We start from the raw sequence: 12260 nt of genomic DNA, 5'->3' as shown, positions 1-12260 counted from the left end.
GTACTTTCCTGCAGCTTTGCTGGGGGAGGGGCAAAGGGGGAAGGGAGATTCCTAAGGCTGAACTCTGCCGGAGCTGACTCCTCCCTCAGTTTCAGTTTCTGTTTTCGATTTCTGCTCAGCCCAGGGGCACCGGCATCCGCACCGGCATCGGCATCCGGCTAAGCTAAGCCGGCCCTCGCCTCGGCAGGTGTTGCAGATAAGACCCGACAGGGCAGAAGTCAGGTAGAGTTTGTGTTACTTCTGCCTCCTGTCTTGGCCAGATCAGGTTCCAGGTAGATCCCTGCCCTGCCCTGCCCCACCTCCCTCAAGTGGGGATGGGGTGGTCTCGGGCCCCAGACTGGGTTTTCCAGGGGCAGGGGGGGGGGGGGTGGGAGCTGGGAGGGGGCTGGGTGGGCCAGGGGTCAGAGTCTCCTTCCATTCTCAAGATGGAGTTGCGACCCTACCAGTGGGAGGTAATCATGCCTGCCCTAGAGGGCAAGAATATCATCGTGTGGCTGCCCACGGGGGCTGGGAAGACCCGGGCGGCTGCGTACGTGGCCAAAAGGCATCTGGAGACTGTGGACAGAGCCAAGGTGGTGGTACTGGTCAACAGGGTGAGTAGCCCACACTCCCCTCGGCGGGGTCTCAGCTCCTCAGGTGTCTCCAGAGCCCGTCCCGAACTCCGGGGCTGCCGTGGCCACCTCTAAGCTCACCTGCCTTTTCTCCCATTCCTGTCCCCAGCCCAGTCCTGGGGGGTCACCTTGCCACCTGTCCAGCTTCCTGCCCTCACCTCATTCTCCATCCGCAGGTGCACCTGGTGAGCCAGCATTGTGAGGAGTTCAGCCGCATGCTGGACAGACGCTGGGCCATTATAACCCTGAGCGGGGACATGGGGCCACGAGCTGGCTTTGGCCACCTGGCCCGGAGCCATGACCTGATCATCTGCACAGCGGAGCTGCTCCAGATGGCGCTGACCAGCCCCGAGGAGGAGGAGCACGTGGAGCTCAATGGTGAGGGCTGTGAGCGAGGGCCAAGGGTACGCACCTGAGGCAGCCTACCTGCTGCCCCCAGGACACCCCTTCCAGTAAAGCTGCGGGACATTTGGTGGGAGTGAGGGGTTCCCCATTCACCATACACCATCATGGAAGTCAGCCTGGCTATGGTGTGGGATCTGCGGCAAGTCCCCCGAGCCACCCCGCCGAACCTCAGTTGACTAATGTGTAAAATGAAGGTAAGTCACCCCTGCCTAGGCTGCTCTCCGGAGCCCCGGTGCAAGTTGAGAAAGGAGGAAGGAGAGAAACGACCTGTGGGGGCTGCGCTCAGAAAAGCTTATGGGGGAGGAAGGGCTTTGCAGGTGTAGGTCACAGCCTTGCCCCTCGTGTCCCCAGCCTTCTCCCTGCTCATGGTGGATGAGTGTCACCACACGCACAAAGACACTGTCTACAATGTCATCCTGAGCCGGTACTTAGAGCATAAACTCCAGAGGATGCGGCCCCTGCCCCAGGTGCTGGGGCTCACAGCCTCCCCAGGCACCGGCGGGGCCTCCACGCTCAAGGGGGCCATCGACCACATCCTGCAGGTCAGCTTGGCCCCCGTGGCCCTGCCCCTACCAGAGCCCCCCACCCCCGCCCCCTGCCCCATGCCCTCCCCAGGCTCTCCCAGGCACACAAGCTCCAGCCCCCAGTGGCTTCTCACTGCGCTTAGATTAGACTCTGTGGTCTATCGTGGTTTACAAAAGTTCCATGGACCCAGCCTGCCTCTCCAACCTCGTTTCTGGCACCCTCCCCTCACGCCTACTCTACCAGCCTTCTTTCTGGATCTTGACCATATCAGGTCCTTCTCAGGACCTTTGTACTCGCTCTCCCTTTTGCCCTGAATGCCCTTCCCCCTGCACTTGACCTGTCTGGCTTCTTCTTGTCACTCAGGGAACAGCTTAAATGTCACCGCCTCAGAACCTTCCCTGATCACCCCCACTGCACCCTAACATGCCATCCAATTTTATTGTCTTCAGAGCTCATTAACTACTGCCCGAAACCCTCCCATTTTGCTAGCTTCACTGGTTTAACATCTGTCTCCCCGACTCCAAAATAAGACTCTTTGGATCCCCGCTACCTACAACAGCCCTGGGCACAGAGCTGGCGAGCAATAAATATTTGTTGAGGAAGTGAATCCCCACTTCGGTGGCCCTGCTCCAGGGCCGCTGGGACCTCACTCAGTCTCAGAGTTCTGCCCACTGTCCTCACAGGACTGTCCCCCATTCGAGTGAACCCTTTTGTCTTTACCCAGCTCTGTGCCAACCTGGACACATGGCGCATCATGTCACCGAAGACCTACCTCCCCCAGCTGCAGGAGCTCAGGCCTCAGCCCTGCAAACAGTACAACCTCTGCCACAAGCGCACCCAGGTGAGTGGGGCGGGGTGGGGGCGAGGGGGGGCGTCTGATGTGAAGTTAGGGCACCTGGCCTTGAGCCCTGACTCCACCCACTGGAGCTCTGGGACTTCTGGGTACTTTTTTATTTGTCTGAGCCTCTGTTTGTCGGTTTTGTGAAATGGGGAAGCTCCAGCCCGTGCCCACAGCCTGCTGTTTGACTCCCTGATGCCTCCGTGGGCATCTGTAGAAACCCTGTGGGATGCTTTGCAAACCCTACACTTCGGGCCCTACACCTCGGGCAGAGGGTCTCTCCTGAGGTGTAGACACTGTCTGGCGTCTGCTAGGACAAGGGCTGCATAAGAACTTAAGACATTGCTGTCCCCGGGCCAGAGGTCAAGGGCACGCAGGAGGTCGAGGCAGAGCAGGACCCCAGCCTCCAGCTGGGACTCCTTCATATCCCCGCAGGCTTCTCTCTGGAGCGCCCTCTTCTCAAACACCGACCTGGCGGCAGGAGCCATGCAGGGTGTTCACGGCTCCCCGCCCCCCCCACCGGTGTATGGGAATCCCTTCACGCCCTCTTCCCATCCAGGACCCATTTAGGGACACACTGAAGAAACTCATGGACCAAATCCACAACCGCCTGGAGATGCTCGAGGTGAGCCGGGACTTCGGGACGCAGAATTACGAGCAGCAGGTGGTGGAGCTGAGCCAGGCTGGTGAGAAGGGCGGTCGGCTCGGAGGGCCTGGAGGCCGGGACCTGCCGGGGCGGAGCTCCCCCCGGGGCGCGGGGGGGGCGGGGGGGGGGGGGGGGGCGGCTGAGTCTAAGGCCGGAGCAGGCCTGGAGGGGCGTGGCCGCTCAGACCCTGAGGCCTTCCCCCGCCCCCCATCCCTCCCGCAGCGGCCAAGGCCGGGCTCCAGGAGCGTCGGGTCTACGCTCTTCACCTGCGGCGCTACAACGATGCGCTGCTCATCCACGACACGGTCCGTGCTGTGGACGCCCTGGACTGGCTGCGGGATTTCTACGACAAGGAGCGCATCACGAAGACCCAGATCCTGCAGGCCGAGCGCTGGCTGCTGGCGCTGTTCGATGGTGAGACCCGCGGGAACTGGACTAGACGGAACCCCGGCGCCAACGCAGGGAGGCAAGGGGCCAACGAGGGTACTGGGGCCCTGTTTTTCTAACCGAGAGTCAAGGACCTGGATAGGACAAAAGATGTATGCCCTCATTTTTAAAGGTTTGTATAGACATGAAAACGAATTCATTTAGTTGGGGGACTGTTTTTTGAAAGTCTGGGGTGTTGTGATACCTTGAAGCTGGGAAGGGGAGGTGGTCTGCGAGTGGCATTTAAGGCAAGAGGCCTCAGCAAGCCTGAGGGGTGGGGCAAGGACCTTTCTGAACAGAGACACCTGAGGTTGAGTTAATCCTGGGTAGCAGAGGTCAGAGATGTGTCTGCGAAGAATTCTGTACTGTAGGCCCCTGGTGTCAGGCTGGGTGGGTGGGCAGAGCATGTCCTTGAGTGTTGTATTGGGGCCCTTCAGGGGGAATCAGGGGCAGATAGCTTCAGGCTCCCTCTACACCCACAGTCCTGTCCCTGTGAGCCACACCCTCTCCCGCCCTGCCCTGCCCACCTCCAGGCCTGATGCCTGTGCCTCTGTTTTGGGCCTTTCTGGCAGATTACAAGAATGAGCTGGCCCACCTGGCAACGTGCAGCCCGGAGAACCCAAAACTGGAGATGCTAGAACAGATCCTGCGGGAGCAGTTTGGGGGCAGCGACGATAGCCCCCGGGGCATCATCTTCATGCAGACCCGCCAGAGCGTCCACTCCCTCCTGCTCTGGCTCCAGCAGCAGCCGGGCCTGCAGACCATGGACATCAGGGCTGACCTGCTGATCGGGGCGGGGAACAACAGCCAAAACACCCATATGACCCAGGTGTGGGCTTTGAGGAGAGGAGCCAGCACTGGGGGAGTTCTTAGGGGAGAGGGGTGGGGTAGAGTCTTCACGGAGCTGTGGGGGCCTGGTTTCCCCAGGCAGAAGGCAGAGAACAGGGGGAGAGGGGTGCACTCTGAGATCCCTGGTACTGAGGGTTTTCCTAGTTTGGGGGTCCCTGGGCGCAGAGAGGCTGACGCTTGGGGAATCTGCAGGGAAGGAGGAAAGTGGTGTTTTCAGGACAGAGGATCAGAGGTCTGGAGTCCCTTGCTGGAGAAGAATAGGTCCTGCGACCTCCTACCATAGACAGGTGGGGGCCCTTAAGAGTCTGTAGGGGAGGCAGGGGTTAGGTGAGGTTAGCTGGCAAGACGGGCAAGATGCTGGGGGTAGCGGTGGAGACTCAGGCTCCCTCGGAAAAGGGGCAAACTCTCGAACCAGGTGATGCTGGGTCACAGGAGGGCAGGCAAACCACTTGGCGCCCATCCTCTTGCTCCTCCCCCACCCCAGAGAGACCAACAAGAAGTGATCCGGAAGTTCCGGACTGGCACCCTGAACCTCCTGGTGGCCACGAGTGTGGCGGAAGAGGGACTGGACATCCCCCAGTGCAACGTGGTGGTGCGCTACGGGCTCCTGACCAACGAGATCTCCATGGTCCAGGTGTGCAAACCCTGTGTTGCCAACAGCCCTCAAAGGTCCTCGTGGGACCACAGGCCCACTCAAGGCTGCGCCCAATCTCCTCCCTCAGGCCAGGGGCCGCGCCCGGGCTGGTCAGAGCAAATACTCGTTTGTGGCAACCCAAGGCAGTCGGGAGCTGCGGCGGGAGCTGACCAATGAGGTGCTGGAGAGGCTGATGGAGCAGGCCGTGGCCGCTGTGCAGGAGATGGACGAGGCCGAGTACCAGGCCAAGGTCTGGGTGGTCTGCACACCGTGCGGGCTGGGGGAGGGGAGGCTGAGGGCACTCTGCCTGGAAGGCCTCTGGCTGCACATGTGCACACACACGCCCCTGCTCCCCCTTTCCTGGGGACTGATGTGGCCCGCCTGGGAACGTCTGAATGGCAGGGAGGGTAGAGGCCAAGGCTGGGGCTTCCTGGGAAGGCAATGGCTCTTCTCCAAGATGCCATGTCACCAAATACTTCATGTATCTGTGAGGGCTGCCTTACAGTGCTTCCGGCACCAGGCTGGGGGGAAACAAACAAAGACATGTGCCCAAAATAAGCCCAGAACCAGGACTTAAATCAGTTTCCCCTGAGGCAGGGTCACCATTGTCCAACCTCACCCAGGACGGTCCCTGTGGACCCCTGTCATCCCAGCCCAATTATTAGTGATGCCCCATGTTACAGTCCAAGAAGCAGCTTTGCACAAAATCCTCCATAGAGGGGGCAGAGACTCGGCAACAGAGCTTGCCCTGCTCCCAGCATTGTCCCTGCTCCCAGCATTGCCCCTGGTCCATATTCTTTTTCTCCACAGAGCTGCTTCTCGAAGCTCCAGGGAGGGTGGAGGGAAGTCCCTTCCGAGTACTAATGATCTGAGGTCTTCGGGAGCCCTTGGATCCTGAGAGTGTTCCAGGGGTCAGGCCTGTGAGGCCCCAGCTCTGCCTGGTGTCCCCTTTGACCCCAGATCCGGGACCTGCAGCGGAGCACTCTGGTCAAGCGGGCGGCCCGGGTAGCCCAGCGGGAGAGTCAGCGGCAGCAGTTCTTGGCTGAGGAGGTGCAGCTCCTCTGTGTCAACTGCATGGTGGCTGTGGGCCATGGGAGTGACCTGCGGAAGGTGGAGGACGCCCACCACGTCAACGTGAACCCCAACTTCTCGTGAGGCCAGGGGAAGGGGCTGGCAGGATGAGAGGGAGGGAGGGGCATGATGGGGGACAGAGAACGCCTCCCATCCAGACCGTGCCCTGAGACTTTGGGAGCTGAAAGGGCATTTTTGACAAGTACCGAGTCTGTATTTTCAAGCAGCTGGCTAGACAGGTTTTATCACTGCCCCATTTCACATGTAAGCAAACAGAGGCTCAGAGAGGCAGAGTGACTTGTCCGGGCTCCCATGGCCACTGGGTGGTTGGGCAGGCACTGGAGTTCAGGATACCAAATGCTGAGAGGCCATGAACTGGGCTTCCCACCCACATCCCCATCCAGTCCCACCTACTCTGAAGACAGAGGGGCTGCTTGTCCCTGAACCATCACCCTCTCATCCTCTGTCCTCTTGAGGGTAACCTTCCCCCATCCTCCATCCGTCCATCCATCCATCCATTCATTAAGTATTTACTAGGGAGCCACTGTGTGCCAGGCCCCTGGGCCAAGGATCTACACACCAGGTCCTCTCATTTAAGGAGGCGGCATTTTAATGAGTTCTTGTAGGACGGATCAGGCTGGTAGGGGGGATGAGCCCAGGCAGGGATGATGTGCGAGCACTGCCTCTGGCTGGCTCGTGTGGGAAGGACTGTGAAGGATGAGACCCTGAAGAAGACAGGCTGGCCGGGGGAGAGCCGTGAAGTTCAGGCCTGAAAGTCTGGCCTTTGTCCCACAGGCAGAGAGGAGTCTTGGGTGGATTTTGAGCAAGGGAATGTCAAGGTCAGATTTACATTTTTAGAAGATCACCCTGGCAGTTGGTGGAAGGATGGTGTGGGTTGGGAGTGATGAATTGGGATGGAAAGGTGGAGCTGGGAGAGGCACCGGGGGGTGGGATGGTTAGAATCATCTGGGTGTATAGTGCTGAGGCCTGAGCCCGAGCAGAGGGCACGCAATGAGGCCGCACAGGCAGAACTTACTGGAGGGCAGAGCTCCAGGCTCTGCGGAGTCTCTGTGCCTCTTGGCAGGCAGAAGAGCCCGAGACCCAGCAAGCAGGAGGGCATGAGGACTGACTCCCATTCCTCTCCAGGATCTACTACAGTGTCTCCCGGGGGGGCTGTGGTCATTGACAGAGCCTTCAAGGACTGGAAGCCTGGGGGTACCATTCACTGCAGGAACTGTGGGGAGGTAAGTGTTTGGGCCTCAGCCCTCAACTCCAGTCTTCAGAATCCCTAGTCTGAGAGAGGAGGCCCAGCCTTCTGCCATCAGGACATCCTCCTGTTCCGCCGCAGGAGCCCCCAGGTGGAGGAGAAGGGTTGAACTGCTAGCTTAGGGAGCCCACGATGTGATTGCAGAGACAGCTCTGAGGTGGGAGACACAGGCCCTGCATTCACAGATCCCCCACCTTGAGGAGAGAAGCCCAGTCTGAGGACAGTGACCCCAGCCCAGCCTTCCCTGTTCCACCCTCAGGCCTGGGGTCTGCAGATGATCTACAAGTCAGTGAAGCTGCCGGCGCTCCGGGTCCGCAGCATGCTTCTACAGACGCCCCAGGGGAGAGTCCAGTCCAAGAAGTGGTCCCGCGTGCCCTTCCCAGTGCCTGACTTTGACTACCTGCAGCACTGCACCCAGAACCTGGCCAACCTCTCCTTGGAATGAACCCCTTGTCACTGCAGTGCCCACCTCCGCCTGCAGGGGGCAGGAGAGTCCGCAGCAGCCACTGTCTTCCCCTGGCAAAGCTTGGGGCCAAGCCCCTCCAGCCTGAGTCATCAGCTTGTGGGTGCCATGCTGACCAGCCACAGAGGAACCTGGGGCGCCCAAGCTGGCTCAGACTCCCACACTGAGGAAGCAACTCGGGGACCACAGCTCGCCCCCAAGCCCTCCTCACACCCACAAATACTCAAAAGCGCTGGATGGAGGCAGGGGTTGGGGAGGAAACAGGCAGGAAGCTGTCCACACTCTACTAGCAATGAACACGGTTTCCCTTGACTCCTTGACATTCCTTCCCCTCTATTTTTTGAGGCTCCTCATAAATTGAAAATAAACTAGTAGAAAATTGCTATAGAAAAGATGTGGTGGGGAGCCTGGGTGGCTCAGTTGGTTAAGCGTCTACCTTCAGCTCAGGTCATGATCTCATGGTCCTGGGATCAAGCCCCACCTAGGGCTCTCTGCTCAGCAGGGAGCCTGCTTCTCCCCTCTCTTCCCCACTCATGTTCTCTCTTGCTATCTTGGACTCTCTCAAATACATAAAATCTTAAAAAAAAAAAAAAGATGTATTTAAAAAATCTGTTGAGGTATAATTGACATAAAATACACTACATATTCATAGTGTACAGCTTGATAAATTTTAACCTATCCTCCACAATCAAAATAACAAACATAGCCATCACCCTTAAAAGTTTCCTCGTTCCCAAGTAACCCCTCCCCAGCCCTGATCTGCTTTGTGGTCTATTTTTAATGTTAAAGTTGTTTTGTTTTTTAACCACCCCTCTTTATGGTTCCCATGTAACATTATTTGGAGAGAGCATCACAAGTTTAAATTTGAGAGCCATCCAGAAGGTGAGCCGCCCCCCCCCCCCCCCCCCCCCCCTCCTTAGAGGCTCCAACCCCAGCAGTGCTCCCTCCGTCTTCCCCTAACCCCCAGGTCACCTCCCTGGACTGGGGAGAGGCTGAGATCCAGGACTGCAGGCATGGTGCTCAGATAGGCATGGGAGTGGGGGAAGTGGTAAAGGCCTAAATTTTCTGTTCTCATTTTAACAAGAAAGAAGAGAAAGAAAGGCAAGATCTAGGTTGATTCTTCAGGGAAAGGGCTATTTCTGTAGTAAGAGGCCCAGCAGGCAGGAGTCACCTTCAAGAGGAAGGGAGGGGGCTAGGGCAGAGATTTGAGAGCAGGATGGCGGTCCTTCCCGCCATCTAACCCCCTTCCCTCCTGCTACATCCTTGGTCCTGCCTAAGAGGTAGACGGGGAAATGAAGTCCTCTCTTTCCCCCAGCACCTTCTTTCTCCGGTCTGTCTCTTGTCTGATGGAGGCTGAAATTCCAGTTCCAGTCTCTCTGGTCTCCATCGCCCCAGAGGGTACCCCTTTCCCTAGGGGTCTTCCTCCTAATCTCCAGTGTCCCTCAGCCTTGGTTCCAGGACTCGCCCTTCTCCCTGTTGTCACATCTCCGCCTCCTGGGGCCTGTCTTCTGCCCATCCACTCCCACTTCGCCTTCAGTTATCTCCCCTGCCAACAACGTGCCTTTTACAGGTCAATAAAATTAGCGACTGGGGGCCGAGGGAGGGGGGCAGGGGCCCAGGGGTGCTAAGCTCAGTGGCCTTGAATGTGGCTGGACGCACGGAGTCTGGACGCCTGTCATTCCAGGGCTAAACGGTGACAGCTGAGGGGCTTGAGCTGGCGTTGGGGGCAGGGGCTAGTGTTGCAGGGAGAGATGGATGGAGGTTAAAGACAACCCGGGCACCTAATGGTCCTCTCAGTGGCCTGGACCCCTATGCCGCTGCCCTTTGGATGGGGGGCCTGGACTTTAGACTGGGTGACCTGTCTCGCACCCACCTTGCCAGGCTGGGAGAGCTTTCTTGAGCTAGGATGGAAGGGAAAACTCAGGCCACGAGAGGTTCCAAAGCTTTCTTTTTCTGGTGAAGGGTCTTCATGTGGAGCCACGGCCTCCCGGCCATGTGGGCTAGGCTGCCCGAAGCAGGGGGGTTCGTGGAGTCCTCAGGACGCAGGCAACCTACCTTTTCAGCACTCAATAAGCCAGAGCTCCTGACCTTTCCTAGTGGCCCCGAAGCTCTCCTCCCTTTCAGCCCACCTGAATGAACCCGCCCACTCGGCCCAACCACGACCCAGGGAGGGGCTCCGCCGCGGCTCCCCCTCCCGGACCCCGCCCCCGAGCCGGGCCCCGCCCCCTCCCCCGGCCAGCCCCAAGCCGCCGCGCTCCGGAGCGCAGCGAGAGCAGGTGGCCGCGGCGGACTCCGTCTCTGCCCTGCAGGTAAGTCAGCGGCGCGGACTGGTCCACGCTGAGGACCTCGAGGGCAGCTCGGGGAGAACAAGGCAGCCCCACCACCTGTCCTGTGCCCTGGTCTCAAGACTGGGAGACCCCAAGGGACAGCGAGGACAACCCTTTGGCTCTGCGCAGGGATGCTGGGCAGCTAGCGGGTGGGACTAAACTCTGGAGAAGTTTGGAGGCTCCCGGCTGGTTATCCTTGATGCCCCGGTGGGCTCTGAGGGGTGAGAAAGGACAGAGCCGGGCATTAGGCACGTGGCTTTCTGGAGAGCATTAGATTGGGGGTACTGACTGCAAGGCTCCTGGTGATGACCCACTCCCTGACTTGGGTTCCTTGGGCCTCATCCAAGTGCGGCATCCTCTCCCAGCCCTTAGGGAGTGATGGGGGTGACCCAAACATCGTCTGCTCTGTGGGTAAATGAGGTAAGAGTGCACAGCTGAGCCGGGACCCAGGTTTTCTGGTAAGCCCCGGGCAACCGCATCATTTGTTACACCTGGGTAACAAATATATGTTATGCGTGGGTGAGTGGGGGTGAGGGAGCCAGGGATCATCCAGACGATCTGGGGAGCCCAGAGAGCCTGGAGACTGCCTGTATCTTTTCTGTGTTCATGTCCCAGAGCCAGGTGGAAAAGGTGATCACCGAAGGGAGTCTTCCTGCAGACGCAGAGTGAATTTGTAGGCTCCTTGCTGGGGTTTGGGTTGTAGGAAAGGGGTCCTGCCTCCTAGTACTCAAGGAGGGTTTCCTGGAAGAGGAGGTGTGGGGCCGACAGCTCAGATGTCATGCTCAGAGCCACAAAGGAGAGTCAGACTTTGGGCCTTGGTGCTGGGCTGGGATAGAGCAGAGGACCCCGGACTGTAGAAAAAAGGGAGGTCAGGATGGTGCCCTCTGAATCCAGCCAGGACCCCATAGACCTTCTAGAGATCATCCCAAGCCCAGGGACAGATGGAAATCCAACGGAGGTGGGAGGGCTTCCTGTGTGTGTCTAGTTTCCCCATTCCGTTGTCTTCTTCCACCACACAGACTATCACTGTCAGGAAGTTCTTTCTCATATCTGACCTTCATCCCTTCTGCTTCTGTGCCCGCTTCTTCTGGGAGGCAGTGTGCTATAGTGGAAAAAGCAGGGTTGTTGTGGTCTTAGACTTGAGCTCTATCACCTGTACCTACCATGTGACCTTGGGCAAGTTTCTTAATTAACCTCTTTGAATTTGCTTCCCCACCTGTAAAATGGGGATAATAATAGAACCCAACTCATAGGGTGCCTGCAAGGATTAAATGAGAATATGCAGGGAGGGCGCTTAGCATACTGCTTGGCGGCCTGGTGAGAGCTCAGCAAGTATGAGTGTCCCCTCCGTGTAGGACAGCAAAGCCGATCTGCGGGGGCGGTGGGGGGGGAGTTTTTTTTAAACTTGGCCAGAGAGAGCAATGCCCTTCACCACCACCACCCCTCCAGCCCCTGCCCCCTGCTGGTCCCTGGCTCTCAGCTAGACCCATCTGGGCTGCTCAGTGCCCAGGGCCACTCTCCTCTTTTGGAGAAGAAGGGGGCTGCCCAGCAGGGCAGGGGTCACTGGCAGCTGGAGCCCACTTGGGGCTATGCCTTAAGAGAACAGAGTGGCTTAGAGACCCAACTGAAAAAAAAAAAAAAAAAAAAAAAGCCTGTTGCCATCACTTCCCTGCCCTCCTTGCCACCAGAAATCTACAAGTTGGGATCAAGCTGCACTAAATTTTTCCAGGAAGATAAATAATACAAGTGACTAAAAGTCCTGTTTGGGGATTGTCCAAGCTGCCCTCCAATGGAAAGACAGCTTCAGTCCCTGGCCCGAGCTCTGGAGGCTGCTGGGGAAGGCTGGCTCTAGTAATCACCCTTAAACCTGAGCAGGGGAGGGAGAACCTGTGTCCCCACTGGTGATTTCAAGGGCTCTGCTTGCATCCCTCTCTGGCCAGCCCTCTCCCTGTGGGCTGAGGGGTCAGCAAGGCCAAGGAGAAGAGGCTGTATGTCCCCATCAAGATCACATTTCCCAGATCTGTGACTTGGGAGGTCCCCGCCCAGATGGTCACCAGCTTGCTGCCGGCCTGTGCAAACTTCTGCCCTGGGCCGGTTCTCAAAGCAGGTTATGTCGTTAGCATGGGCTCCCCTGAACTTGAAGGGTCACTGATGACGGCTAAGGGGCAGCTCTTTGTCAGGCATGAGGACGGAGCCCG

General features: G+C 58.4%; 1 protein-coding gene across 1 annotated transcript; it reads left to right on the top strand.

The window, feature by feature from the left end:
• Positions 1 to 124: 124 nt before the first annotated feature.
• Positions 125 to 8116, top strand: LOC111151529 (DExH-box helicase 58). Its single transcript, XM_022509583.1, is given in 14 exon segments — positions 125 to 217; positions 426 to 593; positions 788 to 989; positions 1368 to 1558; positions 2266 to 2382; positions 2939 to 3065; positions 3248 to 3439; positions 4024 to 4280; positions 4785 to 4934; positions 5023 to 5184; positions 5895 to 6085; positions 7152 to 7173; positions 7175 to 7249; positions 7532 to 8116. Coding segments are annotated over 13 exon segments (2040 nt in total). The 5' UTR covers positions 125 to 217; the 3' UTR covers positions 7718 to 8116.
• The last annotated feature ends 4144 nt before the right edge of the window (positions 8117 to 12260 follow it).

This window comes from Enhydra lutris, unplaced genomic scaffold, assembly GCF_002288905.1.
Source record: "Enhydra lutris kenyoni isolate GAN:26980312 unplaced genomic scaffold, ASM228890v2 scaffoldscaffold26, whole genome shotgun sequence".
Lineage (NCBI taxonomy): Eukaryota > Metazoa > Chordata > Mammalia > Carnivora > Mustelidae > Enhydra > Enhydra lutris.
Note: the sequence above shows the minus strand (reverse complement) of the source record. Positions and strands in the feature narration are given on the sequence as shown.